Source organism: Elgaria multicarinata, chromosome 7 (assembly GCF_023053635.1).
Source record: "Elgaria multicarinata webbii isolate HBS135686 ecotype San Diego chromosome 7, rElgMul1.1.pri, whole genome shotgun sequence".
In the NCBI taxonomy this organism is placed as follows: Eukaryota; Metazoa; Chordata; class Lepidosauria; order Squamata; family Anguidae; genus Elgaria; species Elgaria multicarinata.
This window is the reverse complement of record NC_086177.1, coordinates 83,520,626-83,540,784: the sequence shown is the minus strand read 5'-3', so window position 1 is coordinate 83,540,784 and position 20,159 is coordinate 83,520,626. Positions and strand designations below refer to the sequence as shown.

The 20,159-nt window shown below is 40.9% G+C and overlaps 1 protein-coding gene across 7 annotated transcripts in view; it reads left to right on the top strand.

The window, feature by feature from the left end:
• Positions 1 to 20,159, top strand: part of RUNX1T1 (RUNX1 partner transcriptional co-repressor 1) — a 166,558-nt gene that overhangs the window by 48,659 nt on the left and 97,740 nt on the right. Inside the window, exon 1 of one of the 7 annotated variants that reach the window (XM_063130931.1) lies at positions 734 to 740. The exons of 5 other annotated variants lie outside the window; for them this stretch is intronic. Coding sequence is in view for 1 of the 2 variants with exons in the window: in XM_063130929.1 (XP_062986999.1) it covers positions 1,075 to 1,081 (7 nt within the window). In the remaining variant the exon portion in view is untranslated. One more of the 7 variants, XM_063130929.1, reaches the window with a different exon arrangement.

Here is a 20,159-nt window from a genome sequence, read left to right as displayed (position 1 = left end):
ACTGAAGAGGGACTGCTGAGAGGAAAATAGCCAGCTTTAGATAAAGCACTGTAACAAAGACTTGTAGTTTTATGTATCATGGTGTCCATTAAAGCTTAATAGGGAAGAGTGCAATGAACCTAGCCAGGCATATGTTATTCATGTGAAGGATAAACATTTAAGGGGAGTGCAGAAATCAGAAATCGGGAGGACATGATTGTTTAGCTTTTGAAAAAGGCTTTACAGGGAAGATTTTGTTTTCATCCCCCATGGATCACCATGCAAGGTAAGGGAAGAGTAAGCGGCAAATGTTTGGAGCATATCAATGCCGGAATCCCAGGGGGGTTAAAAGCATTGTAGTAAAATGAAAGTGGACTGCCTCTAAGTGTGTTCTATTTTATACATACCACTGAGAAGCTGACAAAAGGAATGATTTTGATACTCTGTTCACTGTGATAAAATGACACATCAATAGCAAAATTCTATTTTTCCCTCTTAAAAAAAACAACTTGTGTGTTCACGCACACTGTGAATTTTATAATATAGAAGCGATCGGGGGGGGGCTTTCCCCCCTACTAGGAGTTAAAATTTATAGCCGTTAATTGGGAGGGGGAAGGGAGGAAGCACTGTTTTTAATAGACGCTTTCTGTGGAAGAAAGGGTTAACTTTAAAGAGGAAGAAAATGAATAATTCAGTGTTTGGCTTTATCACTCTGCATTTTACTGTCTATTCTTTTGGTCCTCTGGAACTTGCTGTGAAAGGTACAGTACGAAGAGTCAGCTGAGGGGGTTGTGATAATTTGCACACACATCCCTGTCATTGTTCTGCCTGAAGAGACGGGGCTGGGTTCAAGGCCACATGTGCTCCTGTCATCATTCACATTTCTGCTCCAAGTGCAATACAGAGTGTCAGTTCTCCATCTGTCTTTGCCTGGCAAATGCACGCGCCCAGCATCCTGCCTCCAGCTACTCTGCCAGAGCCAGTTAGGATGGCCCTCCGTGCTTCTCTGTGCTCATTCCAGAACAGGAGGCGCTGAGTCCCAAATAAGCTTGCTTTTAGGAGAAAGCCTTTTGCAGTGGGTCTGTTTTATTCAAGATGCCTGGTGAGTGCTTTTCTCTCTGTCTCGCTTCTCTCTCTCTCTCTCTCTCTCTCTCTCTCTCTCTGTCTCTGTCTCTCTCTCTCTCTTTCTCTCCACTCCCCACCCCTCTTTTCTTCTTGATGGAAACGAGAAAGCACAGTCATTTTATAGTTAGATTTTTCCGCTAGCAAAAATAATACATAGAGGCTGGCATGTGCACAGAGTGGTTGTACAAGCTGGTTGTAGCATCTGGGTTGAAAGAGCGATGTGTGTGTGTGTTTGTATCTGTGTGAAACTACCCGGTGTGCGTAATATATTGCAATACTGAATACTAAATGAAGAAGAGACAGTAGCAAATCTGTCTGCCTGTGGGCGCGTGCATTCTGTGAGGGTATGAGGAGAATTATAGCTTCTATCTATCTCTTATGATTGAGCTGTACTATGTATCTGGAAACCTCAGATTTATCGGGAGGGATGACTTGTGTGATCATGGGGAGAGCACCAGCAATGATCTCTTTGAAAAGCTGCTTACGCTAGAGGAATGAAGTGAGAGGGAATACAACAAATTATTTCAGACTTTTCACTTAAATCCACTGCCTTTGGTGGCCTGCAGCTGAATATCTGAATTATATTTCTCTTTAAATATCTAATGTATTTTTGCTGAATGGGTGAAACTGTTGTGGGAGTGGAAATTTTTAGCATTTCAGTTTCCTCCTGAAAATATTATCCTTGGATCTTGACTTCTTGCCTAATTGATAAATGGCGCTGCCAGTGGAAATATTTCATCGGTGTAGGGTAAATTATGTGAAGGGCTTTCTTGAGGGAAAAAGTGTGTGTGTGTGTGAGAGAGAGAGAATATTTTGTAAACCAAGGAAGAATTGATTCTTTTTGTTCTGACAGGGAGTATGACGGGTGCTTTGAAACCTACAGGTATAGTTACAAGAACCTATAGCTGCAGGGAAAATATTTAAATTACTTAAATTTTTAAAATAATGATAGCAGGCACCGTGTGACTGGCTGCTTTTCTGGGTAGGAAAAAGGCAAAGAGACTGTCTTTGCTAAAGAGTGTGTACCCATCACAGATGGTGTTTTGAAACAGTATCTGCCAATTTGCTGTGACCACAGTTGCATATAGGTATTGCCAGTTGTTTGAAGAATGTTCTTCCTTTAGGATGTGGATGCACGGTTGTATTCCATCACTGACATGCTCCTTGTCACAATTGCAATCCTGGAATCAACAAAGTGGGAGCTCTGTATGCTCAGAGCACAAGGCTAAGAGGATTTGTATGGTTGAATGTGGGCAAATTAATTTGCATAGATGACAACTGAGGACTACGAAAGGCCAATTTTAACCCTCTGACTGTAAATGGCAATTTGCATTATCTCGTATTTTGAAATATGTAGTCCTCATTAGGAACACAGACGTAACTGCAATGATTCTTCTGTGTGACAACAAGCTGCATCATTTTATGCAGGAGTACCTGCATATATATTTGGGTGTACGGATATTGGAAATGCTTATTTACGATTTCGTTTTTTTTAACGTTTACATACAGCATGCCCTAGAAATTGATAATTTTGCAACTTTTAAGCTGTCATAGAGTATCTAAAGCAGGGTTTTTTCCAAACCCCTCTTTCTTATTGAGCCTTTGGATCTCAAATTACTTAATCTACCTGCTGGTTAAATGGTCATGCATCTTTAATAAAAAGGGGCTGAGCTACATGTGCGCCTATATACACTTATCAATGCTGTAGAACTTAATAATTACATGAATTTTTAATTGCCAGCAGGCTCTTAAAGTGGCAGCAAAAATGAAGTGCAGTAAGGCAGGCTTTTTTTTTCTTTTTTTTGGTCTCTTAATGTCAGCTCTGAGTGTTAGAAAACCTTGCACTTGGATACAGAGAATACACTAACAGCTGTGACTGGGAGCATGTGCCAGAATGGAGATACTTGAGCAGATCTGACACTTGGCTATTTTTGACACCCATCTGTACTTCCCCCCTCCTTTAGGATGCACTGCCTCTCAATCTGTTCACAGCATATTTCAGCCTTTTATTATTGTGTTGTTGGTATTTCCCCCCCAAATGGGCATTATTAGCCATCTGGGAGAGATTTTGTATTTTAAAAATAAGCATATTATGTTCAGGAGATTAAAAGGATGTGTATTTTTTACATTATGCGATATTATGTCATTGTAATTTTGTGTGTGTGAGAGCACACACACACTCACATGCACACATACATGTACTGACTTTTGGGAAGCATCCTTGGAGGCAATTCTTATATTTCTAGAATTGATGCAGTATTAAAACCTCTTCCATCTCTGGCTTTGTATGTAGCAGTAGCACTCTCACAAGGAATCACTTCAAGACTACAAGTGAATTCTATTGAGTGTGATTGGCTACAAATATTTGCTATATCTAGAAACCTATTCCTGGGCTGCTGCTGCTGCTGCTGTGGATTGGCAGTGAAATGGATATTTCATCTAGAATTCATTTAGATAAATGGAAGTCAGCAGTATGAAGTGTTGTGCAACAAGAGATTTACATGAATCCTTATGTAGCCTAGTTTTCATTTTTGTAATAAATCTGTTTCTGGCCTACATCATGACAGAGTGCTGGTAGGGGCACAAGGAAAGCCAGGAATCAAAGAGGATTCTAGCCTTGTCTTATCTCTGACATACTAGGTTTCTATGTGTATGGAATTATTCCTTATTTTTATGTTCTGTCCTCTGAACCCCCACCTACAATCTGAAGTCATAGAGTCCTGTCACAGATTTAGCACCGTAGAAAGAGGTAGACCAGTACTTGCAATAAAAATACATCCCAAGTATGTATATCTTTAATGGTGCAATCCTATACACTTTTACCTGGGAGTAATTCCCATTAATTTCAGTTGAGTTTATGTGAGAGTAGACTTGCCTAGGATTGCACAGTAAGTAAACTATATTGTGCTGTCCATATCTTTTTTCCTTTTTTAAAAAAATGCCAGCAGCAGTTAACTTATCCTGTGTGTATGTTTACTCTAAAATGTTTTGGTTTGTTGTTTTAAAGTTACAAATGTACCAGTCATTTTAATGTATTTTCAAAGAGCAGATGTTGGCCTACAAAATGCTTTATTATTGCCCATGGCACTATTCAGGATGGTTGCCTTAAAAGGACAAGCACTGATCACAGACATTGTAGCCCAGAAATAATGCTACTCTTTTAGAAGATGGCCGGTATTAGGTCAGACCACCCCTTCTTTACTTCTGTTGTCCAGATGTGCCTGCAAAACTTTTTAAGTTCATGTTTCCAGAAAAAAAGGGTTTGTTTTCAGAATCTGGTTTTACTTAAGACATCTCCATCCTGGAGTGCATTTCATAAATTGCCCACATATTTTTCTTAGCAGAGAACTTAACTGACTATAATTTTTAACACATGGCCACATCATGTGATATTTTCAAAACATTTGCGCACAGCTTTAAGAAGGTCCCAGCAGAAATGATCCATCATCTTACAGCCAGCCCATTTTTAACAGTGTATCTGCATTTTCCATTTAGTGGAGCTATATATTATTAGCTTACATTTTGGGTAGTAAAACATTGCATTGCTGATTGTAAAACATGGACTTTATTATCTGCTGAAAATTGATTTGGCATTTATAGCCACTGTGTACTAGAGAAGGTTTTCTGGTTTTAACATTAGTGCAAGCAAGTGATGATATGTATAAAGAAATGGAAACACAATTGCCACAGACGTACAATTGTTCATGCCCTAGTAACTTAACCTTGGGATGATCCACCTGTTTTAGGGTTGTTTGTCTGTTTGTTTTAGTTTGTAATAGTGTATAAACACTATTGTACAGCAAACGGCCTCAAACACTGTTCACTTGCCTTGTTTCTGTTTTAACTTACCGTTGCTATGCTATTACTTCAAGTCAACTCAGTGCTTTACAAAACAAGTTTTCTGCCAATTTTGGAAAGTAAGTCTGCAAATATTTAAAGGCCTGCAGCAGCTAACAGTGCATCATTGTTTCGGTCATCATACTTAATGCCTTTGTCTAACAGAAGGGTTCCAAAAGTGAGTAAAAATCCCGACAAATTGGGGGTTGGACAAAGCCATCTAAATATTTTTCAAGAGAGATGTGATTCTGACCCCTCTCACCTTTCACGCTAGTAATAATTTCTGAAGTTACCCAGAACAAATTTGTTTTGAGTGTAGGGGTGCATGAACTTCACGTGTGGCGTGTGCCCAGTACATTCTAGGGTGTTGCCATTATTCCAGGAAGAGCAGCATTTTGTCTTCCTACACAGAAGAACTACCATCACAGTTCAGTCCTTCAGTTTACTCATGGGTTCTCCTGTCAAGTTAAAGAGCAAAATAGGAGTGCTGTGTTTTGCTATTATTATTGTTGTTATTATTGGTCACTATCCAGCACATAGGGCCCCAATTTGGACTGTAGCCTTGTAGCATTTGTGTAATGTAAATCAAAATTGAGTTTCAATCATGAATGCGTCCACAACACCTAAGAGAAAACTTGAATGGCATTTAGATAGACACAGTCAGTGAGACTCTACTCAGCATTATGTAGGTGAAAGGAAGTACGAGCCTGGGAATAAACCCCATTCGACTCAGTGGGACTTACTTCTGAATAAGGATATATAGATTATGCTGAAAGAGGCTGAGTTTATACATGTATGGGCATCACTTGCTTCCTCTGCACATGGCTGCTATACATCAGAGCTACAGAACCTCAGGCCTGGGGTCCTGATCCAGTTCCCCAGATAGCCACACACCCTTTGCCTTCCGCCATCCCCTTTCCGGTCTTTGTGCAGTTTTTCCCCCACTCTAAAATGGTGAAATGTCTCTCCTATGTAAAAGGAGGGTGAGAGTTTTAATATGAAATATGCTGTTACTTTGGCCCCACCCATTTGGTCTTTGGCCCCACCCCTTTTGCCTACAGCCCAGCCCATCACTGGAATATGCCTTCCCATCCTTGCCCCCAGGCATTCTACCCTTGTTCCCATAACCTACTTAATATACTGAGTGCATGGAGGCTGGGAGAGTAGGATCATGGCAGCAAGGCCTGCCCCTTATCACCATGTGGTTATCTGCTCTTCTGCACTGAAGTGTGTGTGTGTGTGTGTATGTGTTTGGGCAAGGCCTGCTGCTTCAATCCCTTTCCCCTATCCTCTGCACAGTCAATCTGCACAGTTTGTCATGCAAAGAGATCTTTGAAAGCCTGCAACTGAATTAGGGAATTGTTGAAGGACACTGCGTCTGATATAATGTATGGGGACATGGGAGTTCTGTCTGTGGTGTTGTACTGTATCTGTCGTGGCCCCGTTCACACATGCAAGGCATCAACATGTTGCAGTCATCATATGTTGCAGACAGCAGCTTGAAGGCATAAACTGAAATGTTTGTTCAGTGAAGGTATAACATTTCTTTAACATCTTTGCACAATGTCCTTTTTACCTTGCCTTTTGCACTCTTTTCTCATATGAACATTTAAATTACTGCAAGGTGGATTTGATTAAATTAATTTAAACCACCTGTCTTCATCATGCTTCACTTGGTTTATGGCCAGATCCATAATGTTTAATTCCCAGATTTTGGCATTTTAGGAGCCTAAGCAGATGAATTCCTTTTCCCTGAATTCAATCTGGCAAGAAATTAAGTGATGTGTGGTGGCCACTCTTTGATCTAGTGTGATTTGGTGTGCAATTCATGCTCAGTATCTTCCTTTTGGTTAAAAGAAAATAGACTTTTCCTTCTCCTGGCTGAATTTGAAAGAGTTTACGCTTTGTATGTTAGATGAAAATGTAAAATTTGAACAAGTAAGAGTGCACACCCAACCATTAAGTTCTCTTAATTAAGTTCTCATTCATTAAGGTGAATGCAGGATATGCCTTGCTAAGGAAAACATCAGTGTCTAGTGTTCATGTTCTAAACTCTTTCAGTGCTTCCAAGCTGTCTACTCTGAGTTCATTGGTGCTCAGACTGAATATATTCGTATAGGAGGTACTATGCCTTTTATGCATGGGAATTAATGAACTCAGATCACAAGTGGCACATGCATTTTGCCCCCAATGGGTTTACGTACCATATTTGTCCCCGATGGTGAAGGCTTTCTAGTTTTCCTGCTAGTAGAAGGGTCTAATTTTTACACTAGTAGTACATAGTTCACAACAAGTTCTGACAATCTGAGATTTTTATATGTATTTGTTTCCATACCCATGTGAGATTTTTATTTCTATTTCTTTTAAGAGCCGGCAACTAGCTTGGCACAGTGCAGCATGTGCTTTGTTTAACACTTCAGGCAAGAGTTATTACTATGCATATAGTTATGAATGCTCATTTGAGTTTTGTTCCTCCCCCTCATTTAGCTCACTACACTTTGGGGCTGTGTCGATAAACAGCTCTTTCATTCACAACGTTTCAGAGGCAGAGTTGATAAGAATGCGAACTCTGTGTATGTTCTTGTTTGTTTCAGGGATATTATTGACAAGAGATAATACACCAACCATAACTGAAGTGGAATAACTCAAGAATTGCTTTGCTAAATGCATTGTCCAGCATTTTTTCTCCATCAGAGGCTAGTCAGATGTCATGGGAAACATGCAGGCAGAGTATGATGTAATAGCCATACCTGTTCATTACAGCTTGTGGACGAAATAATCTATTTCCAGTCCATGGGCTTCAGCATGTATTCAACTCATGAGCTATCTTGTTTCTGCAATAATCTGCATTTAAAAAGAAATCTATATGAAAACGTGTATTTAAATACATGTTTCTGAACATACTTGCTCTTAAAATATCTTCTTAATGTATTTTTGCTCAAAATACATATTTTAAAACACATTTTTATATGGTTTTTCAGCCAAGAACTGCATCAGAAAATTAAGAAAATGCAAAAGTAGGTGGATAACTAAATTCTAAATAAATTAGTCCAGGAGTTGCAGACCAGACGAGTTCATATTGGAATTAACAAAAATCAAATTTCTCAAGGAATCTCTAGTTCCATCTTCACTTAGAGTAGTTACTCATGAGGCCATCAACAGGTCTAGGAGTTAGTAGTTTAAAAACACAGACTCATTAAAAGAAAAAAACTTTCTCTCATCCAAACACTATTGGCTTTTCTCAAAATGTCTTAGATGTTCCTCCTGTGAAAGAAATTCTGCATTCATTTTGAAATAGGTATTAGGCAAAACTATAATAAAACCATAGAGTTGGAATGGGCCTTGTAAGCCATCTAACCCAATTCCTTTCCAGGGAATCCATGCCTAGGTAACCCCAACAGATGGGTATCCAGCCTATGTTTGAAGACCTCCAGAAAGTGAGACCCAACCATTCTTTGCTCTTGTTGAACTGCTCTTTCTGCAGCAGGTCTAATACACGGTTTTAGGGATGGGCCAGCGAACAATGTTTGAGTTTGCCAGGATTCTCCAACAACTTCTCTCCACTCGTTTCATTTGTGTTTGCTGCTCACTCTGTGTGAATAGGAAAGTTGTGCAAATGATGCAACGATCAAATGGGAGATTTGTGCAAATCTCCCCAATTGGGCACAGATTTCCTTCATAGATTAAAGCAGGGCTGATTCAGTCTATTGAGGAAATTTGTGCAAATTAGGAAATTGAAGTAGGAATTGTGACCAAAATGAACATGAGCATCTGTTTGACAATTTGCGAATATTTCCAGCAGACATGTTCTCACACTCATGTTCAAAGCTTCACATGAGACCGTGCTCAAATGTTTTGCAATCAAAAAGAAAATTCTCATACATCCCTACATAGACTTCAGTGGATCAATGTGTAGGGCAGGGGGCAGGGGAAGGTACCAAAACTTAAGAGGTATGTGATTTATTTCCCCCTTTCTTCTGGAGCTGCATTTCCCAACACAGTGCCTTTCAGATGTGTTATACTGCAACTCCCATCATCCCCCAGCCAAAATGGGGGAATGCTGGGAGTTGAGGTGCTATACATTTGGAGGGCACTGGCGTCGGGGAAAGTTGTTCTAGAGAATTAGGAACTGGTATACCTAGGATAACCTGTACATGCAGAATTAATCTCTTTGACCAAACTACCCCATTTGAGGCAGTTGACAGGGAGATTTGGATCATACGGTTTTGTGTTACAAGTCAAAAATCAACTTGCTCTTAATGATTTTATTGAGCTTTGATACAAAAAAAGAATATAAACAATACATCAAAATAAGCAAAGTTGATAATCTTTCAACAACGCCTGCCCTCTCACTCCTTTATAAAAATATGCCCCATTTTCAGCTGTTATAAAGTCTATTTACAATATCTGTATGTCAAGGTCATTTATATTCCATTCTTCTCTGTATAACAGCATAGTTGTCATTACTGATGCATACACGAAGAAGAAAATTGGGGATACATATATCTAGCAGAACACCCACCCACATCCAAAATGATAAAAGAGAATCACAGTGGCTGAGCAGGTATACCAACAGTAAAAGAAGGGCATTTTATTAAGGTCAAATGTCTTAGTGACACTGTTGTTATTTCCCTGTTGTTTTTCCCTGTATTATGTGATTTGATATGCTTTCTTCAGTCATCTGGAGTTATTTGCTCTGCTGGTGTCTTGTGGTGCACCTGTTGTCATGTGGCCATGCTGTGAGCAAATTGGAATGTGAAGAAAAAGAATATAGTACAATCCAAAAAGGATCCTTCCTGGAATGTTCCACTTCAGATTATGGGTAGGAGATATATGTGCATATAAAAATCCTTTCTAGTTCAAAGTGAAGGGTTTTTGCACAGATAACTTCTGGGCAATTATCAGCCTTCTTGTTCTGGAGAAAAAGAGCTTTTCTACATGAAAAGCTGCCAATTAGTTTCTGGGCAAAGTATAAAGCGTTGGTTATCACCTTTAAAGCCCTACATGGTTTGGGTCCAGGCTACCTGTGGGATCACCTTCTCCCGTACAATCCACCCCACACACTCAGGTCCTCTGGGAAGAATTTACTCCAGTCAACAAAAACAAGGCTGACAACTATTACCCAGAGGACCTTTTCCTCTGCTGCTCCCAGATTATGGAATGACCTGCCAGGAGAGATTCGTCAACTTAACAGTCTTCCGGATTTTAAGAAAGCTTTAAAGACTGATCTCTTCCAGCAGGCCTACCCAGTTGAATTTTAAGATGCCTTTTAATAATGTGCTGCTTTTAATAATGTATTAGTTTTAAATGTTTTAATTATATGTATTTTATGGCATTTGCATTTGCGTTGTACCCCGCCTCGATCCAGAGGGAGAGGTGGGTAACAAATAAATAGATGATGATGAATCATTTGTTGTGCACTCAACATTCCTTCCTAATGGCTGTCTATGGGTTCTTTACGCAACGTTGTGACCCTCAAGTTTCACTCCTGTTTTTTAAGAACATTTTCGCAGGGTTTGTTTTAGAGCAAGGGAAAGGGTGTATTATTTCTGAAAGCAAAAGCAAATGTATTTTCCTATTTGTGAAATATTCTACTGTATTATTCCACTATAGCACAGCACCACCTAGACGTTATGTAGTGGCAAAGCAGGAAAAGAAAAGTTCTTTGTATTGAACTCAGATCTCAATTCTGATATAAAAACCAAAAGTAGATACAGAGGATTAGCAGCCTTGTGTAGAAAAGTTCCAACACACACACAATTTCTAGGCCACTTTTCTTCCATATTGCTCATGAGATGCTGTAAATTAATTGTAAGTATAAAACAATAGCACTTTAAAACAAATAACAGGGTGCAGCAGTAACTCAATTTTCTTTTCTAGCGCAAATCAACACCCTTCTAAATATATAGAGCTCTGGTTTTATCAAACTGGCTGGGGTTATTTTTATTTATTTTTTTAAATTTGGGCCAACTACCAAAAAAGCAAGGCCAAAACCATTTATAACTTTTTCAACCCCTTTTCCTCTTTTAGCTGTATATATTTTTGCTTCAGCCCCAAACCTACCCAAAATGCTGGGCTGTGTTCCTGGACCCACCAAAGCACACTGGGCTCTGGCTCTACCACCTGATCAGAGAGCTCTTTCATCATCAGCATCATCCATTTTTCTACAAGATGCCCCAAGCGGCTCATAACATAATCAAATGAATGGCAGGAATTATAAAAATTCAAGAAAACACAAGACAGCTAATTACAAATAATCATACTGTCAATACATACTAAGAATACCAACCCATACACCATTGAATAAAACAATACACATAAACTGACCTAACTCAGCTGGTTAGGAATAAACAGGAGACAGAGGATTTCCCATAATTTCCCTATGAATATAGTTTGGTAGCCACACTTCTCACTTGTGACAGCTTTCTTCCCTGAATGTCCTCTTTCAGCCCCTTCCCTGTCGATGTAAAGAGTGCCAGCCCCCTTCAATCGCCAGAACATTCATGGCATTCTATACCTTGCCTTATCCTGGAGATTGTCCTGGGATCATCCTTGTGCATCCACATGACACACAGGGGATCCCGAGGGCAGGGAGGGAAGATCCCTCCATTTCCCTGGGATAACCGGGACATCTTTTAGCCTGATTTTTCCCACGGTCTCGGGATCATCCTGAGACCGCAGGAGGTATGGGCGGCCACCCGGTTTCATCCCGGCTCCTTGCGAGTAAATGTGAGGAAACGGGCATGGGGCACTGAGCTCTTCAAGCGCTCCTTACCCATCAGGGGTGGGGAGGGGAGCGGGCCTCTTTTTTTTTTAACCTTTTAATTTTCAGTGAGCACGGGTGCACTCCAGCTCTTCTCACTGTAAAAAAAAAAAAGGCTGTTGCGACGGGCGCAATGCCCGGGACGTTGTGCGGCCCATGTGGACTGAGGGGGAGGGTCTCGTGATATGTTGATATCCTCCCCCTGGTGTAGACATGCCCTCAGTCTCTGAGTGAAGCACCAAGAACCCCTTCCTTTGCTCTCTACTGGCAGCAGGCTTTCTCAGGCTCCAAGATGGTGGGGCAGTGTGAGAAAGGTAGAAATACTCAACCCCTTGATCTTTGTATTTCCCCACCAAGTACTCCTTGAACTGCCATAAACTAGGAAGAGCTGACAATCACATGGGCCCCTCTAGTTAAGAATGTAGGAATTATTGTTTAGGGCTTCAGCGGTCAAGACGACCACGTTAAATTGTGCCCAGATGTTAGGAAGCAGCCAATGGAGTCAAGAGACAACAACTGGATACAAAATGCTTTCTCTGACCTAAATTAGTCAGAAGTCAGACATTCATATTGATTCTTCACCACTTGTAGGGCTTAAATGTAGGAACATAGGAAACTGTTTATACATGACCAGATTATTTTTCCATCTATCCCAGTATTGTCTACTGAACAATGTCAGGCAGTGGCTTTCCTGGGTCTCAGGCAGAAATCTTACCCATCAACTTTTAACAGGAGATGCTGAGACCTTCTGCATGCTAGGCATGTACCACTGAACCTCCCAAATGGTCCCTGATCAGTTTTCAAGATGCTCCCATATACAGTGCAGTGCAATAACTAATTTGTAAATTTGCCAAGCCATGGGTGATTGGAGCAAGATGCTTGTATTCCAGGGGGAGGAGGGAAGAGGAACTTGCATTTAGTGAGCCAGGTGTAGCAACATTTTAAAAAATCTGCTAGCCACAGACATGATCTATATATCCCATAGTGCAGTCTTATAAAAGAGCACTTTTGAATGGTTACCTAATCCCTTTGGAGGGAGAGGAATATGCCCCACTCTACACATCTATAATAGGCAATTTCGTTGCTCTCAGGTGTCATGAGCCCCTATCCATTAACTACTCTGCTGACATTCTCCTTCACGGGATTACAATTGTGTGATGGGGGAGAATAAAGTTGCGCTTTCCAGCCCTGCCTTCATCCCTGTTGTTCAGTTTCGCTCTTAGAGTGCAGGAGGGGTATTTCTGAAATCAGAAGCCTGCTCTATGTGTGTGGCCTCCCAGAGCAATTTCGGGGGTCTGAATTATGCAAGGAGGCTTCATGCATAGAGATGGCTCCCTGCTTCAGACCTTCCTCAGGAAGGGTGATGGGACCAGGTGATAGAGACACAATGAAGGGGGGCACAACCAGCAAGCCTGTTCCCTCATTTCACTTAATGCGTTAGGGATTCAGTTATCTGGATTCAGTTTCATAATCTGCACCCAGTTCAGTTTCTTAGGTCTGAATAACACCTAATAGGTGAATAAAAACAAATAGATTGCATAAAAAGAGATCATGGGATGAGTTTGTGCTTGTGGGCCTATTCAGACAACACACTAAGCCATGGTTAGGCCACTAACCCTTTGCAGCAAGTGGTTAGTGAGTGTGTTTAAACCGTGGTTATGTAGTCACCAAGGTGAGGAATGGTTCACACAACACACTTAAGTAATGATGTAATCCTCCCATCGCACTATGTCCTGCTTTGTGTGGGCGGGTGTTGGGCGGTGCAGCATTGACATCAGGATCAGTTGGGAGTGTCTCCTCCCACGCCTCCACCCCTCTGCCATGTCACTCCTGCTTGGCTCTGTATTTCAGGAATGCCTAAAGCAGATGGGCAATGGGGACGGGGATGGTGGTTGCAATGGACGTGAGCACATGCAACCCGTTTCCATTTAATCCCCTCTCCCAGTGTATATTCAAATGAGAAAAGTGTTACTGATGCTTTTACAGGAACAATACAGATTTGCACATGAGATTGGGGGAGGCAGACCTCTGAAGATGCGGACGTCTGAACTTGCCAAGAATCAACACTTAACTGTGGGATAGGGGGCTGCTCTACCCATGTTGCTCGGAAAACTTTTAGCCCTTTCTAGTCAATTCCCATGCACGCACGCACACAGGAGAGAAGCATAACTCCCTTCCACTAAATCCCCTCTTCTAGTGTATACACAAACAAGAAAAGTGTTACTGTTGCTTTTACAGGGACAATACTGACTTGCATGGGGGAGTGGGCGGATCTCCAAAGACGCAGACTTCTGAACTTGTGAAGAAGTATTTCATTTCACGCTGAGAGAGGGGAGGGGCTACGCCAGAGGGGTGGACAACCAATAACGTACTGCCAGGCTCCACCCACCCTTGTAAATGGCCTATAGTGTTATGCATAAAAAGAAAAACCGGCTGTATAAAGAACCTATTTAAATACTGAAAAGAATCCAGAATAGGAAGAAGCGGTAAATCTCAGGACAAAACACCCGTCTGAAGATGCACATGGACTTTTTCATGTTCCTCCAGCCCCCTGTTCTGGAAAAACAGTCTCAAGCAACTATGTAAATAAGAAAATGGCATTTAATATATCTGAAGATTTTTGAAGTTGGGATTTTAAGGGCACAATCCTATGCATGTTTAGACAGAAAAGGGGCCTTTCAGACAACATGCTAAGCCATGGTTAGGCTGCTAACCCTTTTTGCAGCAAATTGTTAGTTAGGGTGACTATATGACCGGTTTTGCCTGGAGAATCCGGAAAACAGACAGCAAAACTGGGTCCAGGGGGAAATCCCCTATTTGAGAGGGAAATCTGGGAAAAATGCCAAACGAAAGGGGCTGGGTAGGCCCGTTCCGGCACTTGCGGGAACTGGGCTTCCAAGCCCCACACCCATCTGGGCCTCTGCTGCGTTGTCGCTATAGCGATGATCCAGCAGAGGCCCGGATGAGGGCGGCGCGGCGCTGGGAAGGTCCATTCCGGTGCTTGTGGCGATTGCGGAAACAGGGCTTTCGAGCCCCACCCGCATCCGGGCCTCTGCTGCAGCGTCGCTATAGCGATGACCCAGCATACACCCGAATGCACCGTGGGCGGGGCTAGAAATGCTGCGTTCCTGCACTTCTGGGAATGCAGCCTCCAGCCTTCGTGCCTTAGCTGGTTCAAAAGGATGGGTGTGCGTTAGTGCGCTGAAGACAAAATGCCAGCTGCCTTCCTGGGAGGCTGTAGCGATTGTGACAAGACAAGAACATCAACATATGGCAAAGTTGCACGGGGCGAGGCAGGAGAGCGGCTGCAAGGTGCCAGCGCTGGGGCTCTTCAGCTGGCAACACACCTTAGGCCGAGCATGCCCTTCTCAGTGGCTGTTGTTTTGATTTGCATTGGAGTAGGATTCTAAATTAGCTTGACATTTCTGGGAGGAGATAAAAAAGAGAGAGAGCTGGGTGGTGGAAGGAAGAAATCGGGAGGTTAGAGAGGGAAGTTTAGGAAGCCAGAGCAAAGTGTGAAGGAACCTCTTTCTTTGGGGTTGGTTTTGGGTTTGCATATATTTGAATTCTGGCTAGAAAATCCATTAGCCTTGATGTCTGGCTCTCGAGAGACAAGGGAGTTTGGCTCCACGGAGGCAGGATTGATGTGGAGGATCATAGAACTTTAAAAGTGAATGTCAGTTCAGAGTGGCAGCAACACACAGCAGTGAAATGTGCTTCTCTGTGGCTGTTCCTGAGAAAAGGCAGAAGAGATGGAGAGAAGCAAAGATCCTTTAGGAAAGTTCCTTGGGTTGCACCCGATTTGGTAAAGAAAGAAAGAAAACCATAGTGAAAGTTTGCCTGGAGTTTGTTTTGTAGCTTTGCTACTTCTGTAAGGCAAATAAAAGGAAGGACTTCTTCACACAGTGCATAGTTAAATTATGAAGTTCACTACCACAAGATGTGGCACTGATTTTGGATGGCTTTAAAAGGAGGTTGGATGAATTCCTGGAGGCAAAGGCTATCCAACACCCCCCCTTTTTTTTTAAAGCAGATATCGTGCAGTAACCAGCAAGCAGTTCTTTTGGTAAACATGTTTTTAAGGTATCTTGTGTTACCCTAAAAACAAAGCTGCAGCACAATTATAAGTATGTCTACTCAGAAATAAGCCCCACTGATATCAATGAGACATACTCTGAGGTAAATGTGCATAGGATCCTGCCTGAAAAAGAAGGGAGGGTGAGAAAGATAGGAGAAAGGATACATTGTAGGAATAGAATAGCAAAATAACTGTGTGTGTGTGTTTAACCATATTTAAGGACAATAATTAGTACAGTAATGATTAGTGCTCCTAAAATTATATACAGTTCCTCTGCAGTCATGCATAACTACATTTCAGACCCAATCAAATAATAATCACAAGAGTGAACCAGCCAGGCTTTCCCTAGGAAAACTCTTACCAGGTGCCAGATACTTATTTTTAAATTTGAACATTTTTTTTTTATCCTTTCCTAAAACAAAATAGTGTGTACTCCTTAGTAAGTGTATTCCACAGCAGAAGGAAATCCTATTTGATTCCTGTATTTATGTTATTTAACTCATCATGTGACATAGTGAGTTAAAGGCACAATCCTTTGGATATTTAGAGAGAAAAAAGTCCTACAACTCCTAGAATCCCCTGACCGGCATGCCTGGCTGGGGTATGCTGAGAATTGTAGGACTTCTTTTTTTCTAAACATGCATAGGGTTGCACCTTATGTGAGTTTAAAATGTGATACTCTGCACATCTATGGAAACATTTAAAAAATCAATTAACAGGGTTGTTGTTATTCCTCTAACAGAAATATAGCAGCTGTGCAATGTGGAAGTGAAATGATGGATTTTAAGATATAAAGGGGGCTGTAAGACCATTACACCCAGCATCCAAAATTGCTTAACAATACTATTGTAAGCTGGGCAGAGAGAGGTACCCAGCAGTCAAACACTTCATTTTGCAATTGTAGACAGTGAGGCTACTTGCAAGGGGTGAGCAGATACCCTAGCTGCTGACAAGTTCAATGGAGTGCCAGAGGCCTTCCTCGCCTGTTGCTTCTTCCAGGCTGGCCCAGGCTTTGCTGCCCAAAAGGGATGTGAGCAGGAATGTCTGGACTAGGGAACAAGGTAATATGTGTGCATAGTGTGGCTTGGCTTGTTTGAGTGTGTCTGGATCTCCTATGCTCTGAAAGCATTTTTCTGGAGTGCACCTGCCGGTTGCATCATCCACGAGGTCAGGCTCTGGTGGGTGCACAGTCTTCCTTGACAGAAAGGGGCTTGCACTTGCTAGAGAAAGGTGAACAGATGAGAAGAAGCAAAGTGTCTTGTGCACCTTGAAGTCTCGCCAGTGTGTTCTTCTTGTTTGTGACTGACAACTTGCTTCACAATTGCAGAAACCTCCGCAGACTAACAACATCCCCTCTCCTCTGTCAATGATCCTGTTGTGTCTTTGTAATTATGGTTATGTTAACACTTTGGGATTGCAGGACCTATTGCAGTCAATGGGACTTCTGAGTAAACATGTATTCTATCACAGTGAAGATTTATCACGAACAGCAATAAAATTCTTATGGTCCTGTAAGCACCTTAATTTAAGGCTGCAATCCTATATTCATTTTTCTAGGTGCAAGCTTTATTGAAATCAATGGGAGTTATTTCTGAGGTTTTTTTGTGCAGTTATGTAGAACAAGTTTGTCTTAATTGTGTGCTGTAAAATCAGATTTGTGCCAAAGGCTATGTTGGGGTGCGCATGCCCCCTTGGGGGCTGGACATGTTGGTGGGCATGCCCTCTTGGGGTCTGGACATGGTGGCCACACCCCCATAGGGGGCGACCATGTTGTCCTCCTTTTTGGTTTCCAAAATATGGTCACCCTAGGTTAGTGAACATGTTTAAACCATGGTTATGTAGCCACCATGGTGACGAATGGTTCACACAACACACTAATTAGTCATAACGTTTAGCTCAAAATGCTTAACCATCATGGTTTAGCATGTTGTTTGTACAGGGCCATTATATAACTGATTATTGTTTCTTTGTGTTGCCTCTGACTGACTTCTAATCACCTTCCTTCTTGTTCCGTTAGTGAACTTATTATGATTGTTTGGGATGGGCAATGGCCAACCAGTTGAATTTTACATGAAAACACATAACACTGCTTATTCAAGAGATGGCATTATATAATAGTTAACAGCAAGAAACGTGCCAGATGTCCCTTGACTCAAATCTCCCTCAGTGTCAAATTAACTCAGTTACCTTGGAAAAGCCACCATCTTTTAGCCTCACCCACCATCTCTAGTTTGATAATGACAATACTATTTTACAGGGTGTATTAAGTAATGAGATAATGTATGTTAAACATCTTGTGCACTTAAGAAGCCCATTTTATGAATACTAAATATTATTTCATGGTATTTTACCTGAAGTTTTGCTCAAGTTGTTTCTTGTGGTAGTTTTTTTAATTATTATTTTGTGGAGAAGGCAGTGGAAGGAATATAAACAAAGGAGCTCCATGTTACGATGACTTGTAATAAGGGAATTGTTATGCCAGTGTTTAGCAGACATTTGTCACCTCTGAAAATATGATTCTGAGGTAATTGTTCTTGCAATTACCCATATTTCCCTGCTTTGTGAGCACCATCTTGTGGCCTGAAGTTTTATTAATCCAAGCCCTCCAGTTATTTCCTGGATTAAATGTGGCTTCCCAGGTAGGATTGGCCAATAACTCCCTATCTCCAGCCTATACCCATTTTGGAATAAGCAAATCTTTTAAAAATGGCCACTACCAACTTTCTGCTTCACCTCTGAGGTAGCTGAGAGACTAACAATACTAGTTTATTCCTTAGAACAGCAAATTTTGCTACAGTTCCTACCAGGCATGCTGTTAGAGAACCGTTTCTGGCACAAGTCTGAGGGGGAAAGTTTCACTTCTTGAATTTTCACGTATGCTTAATAGTTTTGTCAAAAGTGTTTAGTATTTTTCAGCAGTAAGTGTTTTTGCTGTCTTGCCACTCTAGATATACAATATATACTCTGATGGATGACCCAGTGGGGATTCTCCTTCTAAAACCAAGGCCTCCTACATCAAAATCAAAGTAGCTTTTTGTCATTATGTTCAGCAACTGTGTTTTAAATATATCCCTTTTCATCTTGCAAGTCTGATATGTATGTTCTTATTTAATTTTGCTTCATTCCTTGCTACAGAAGGATCAAGTAAACAGTCATCTGCACTGCTGTGGATTGAATGAGACTCTGGCACATTTTGTCCTGCATAAGTAGACATAAGATGACTTTTTTATTAATAATAATCATATTGCTTCAAATTAAACCATATTTGAGTGCATTTTGAATGTCACAAATCATAACTGACTGAAGTAGACACAAATCAAAATGCCAAAACCTAAACAAGTTCCTTTTTAGCCTTTATTACATAGGTGGTGTTTATAGCACTGTTGATTCAATTTGTTTGTTTTAAAGCATATAAACATTTGTAAAAATCTAGACTATGGTACTAATTAATTCATAGTAATTATTAATTTAAATTATTGCATAGAAAAGTTACTTGTTTGCATTTTGGTGCATTTCGAAATGAGTCAAATTCTTTATTTATTTTAACTTTTCTACAGTGCTCCTTCATTTGTAGAGGCAATCCCTGAGCAGTTTACATAAAATTATAAAAATAATATACTATAACTATAAAAATTAAACGGAGTTGTAAAAATGTGGTGCCCCCCCAACAAATAATAATAAAAAACACACCAGAGACATAAAAACGAAAAAACAAACAAACACAGAAAATAAAAATAATCTAAAATCAATTTAGATCATGAAATTAATTTAATTATAAAATTTCAAAAATATCCTCAAAATGCCTGGGTAAAGAGGAAATTTTTAATTTGGCACCAAAAAAATACAAAAGTCAGTGCCAAGCTTCTGTTAGGAGGGCATTCCAAATTTGGGGTACCACCACAGAGAGATGTAGATCGCCTATAGATTAATTTAAAACAACAACAACAACTAGTTAGCAATTACTTAAAATAGATGTGATATAGCTTCTCATTATTAGCCTGCACTAAAAAAAAGAAGAAAAGATTTTGATCAACTTTCTTTTGAAGTTAATTAGAAAAAAATGGGGTATGTTGTTTAGGTTACCAGCATTTACTAGTACACTGAGCCCAGTCAGATCTGACTAAAATAAAATTGTGCTTGCCAGGGCTGAAGACATGAATCACGTGACATCGAGCTTGGCTGTCAGGTAGCAGATGCTGGGGAGCGGTGAGGTGGTTGGAGGACAGAGCTGTGTATGCCAGATGACCTGCCCTGAACCCTCTAAACTAGCTTGTTGTCCTAACATGCAGTGGAAGGTGCTGTCCTCCTGTCACCAGTTGAAGTACAATTGAACTGCCGGTCCAGTCAGCTTTTGTACATGCATGTGCTGGGCAGTGG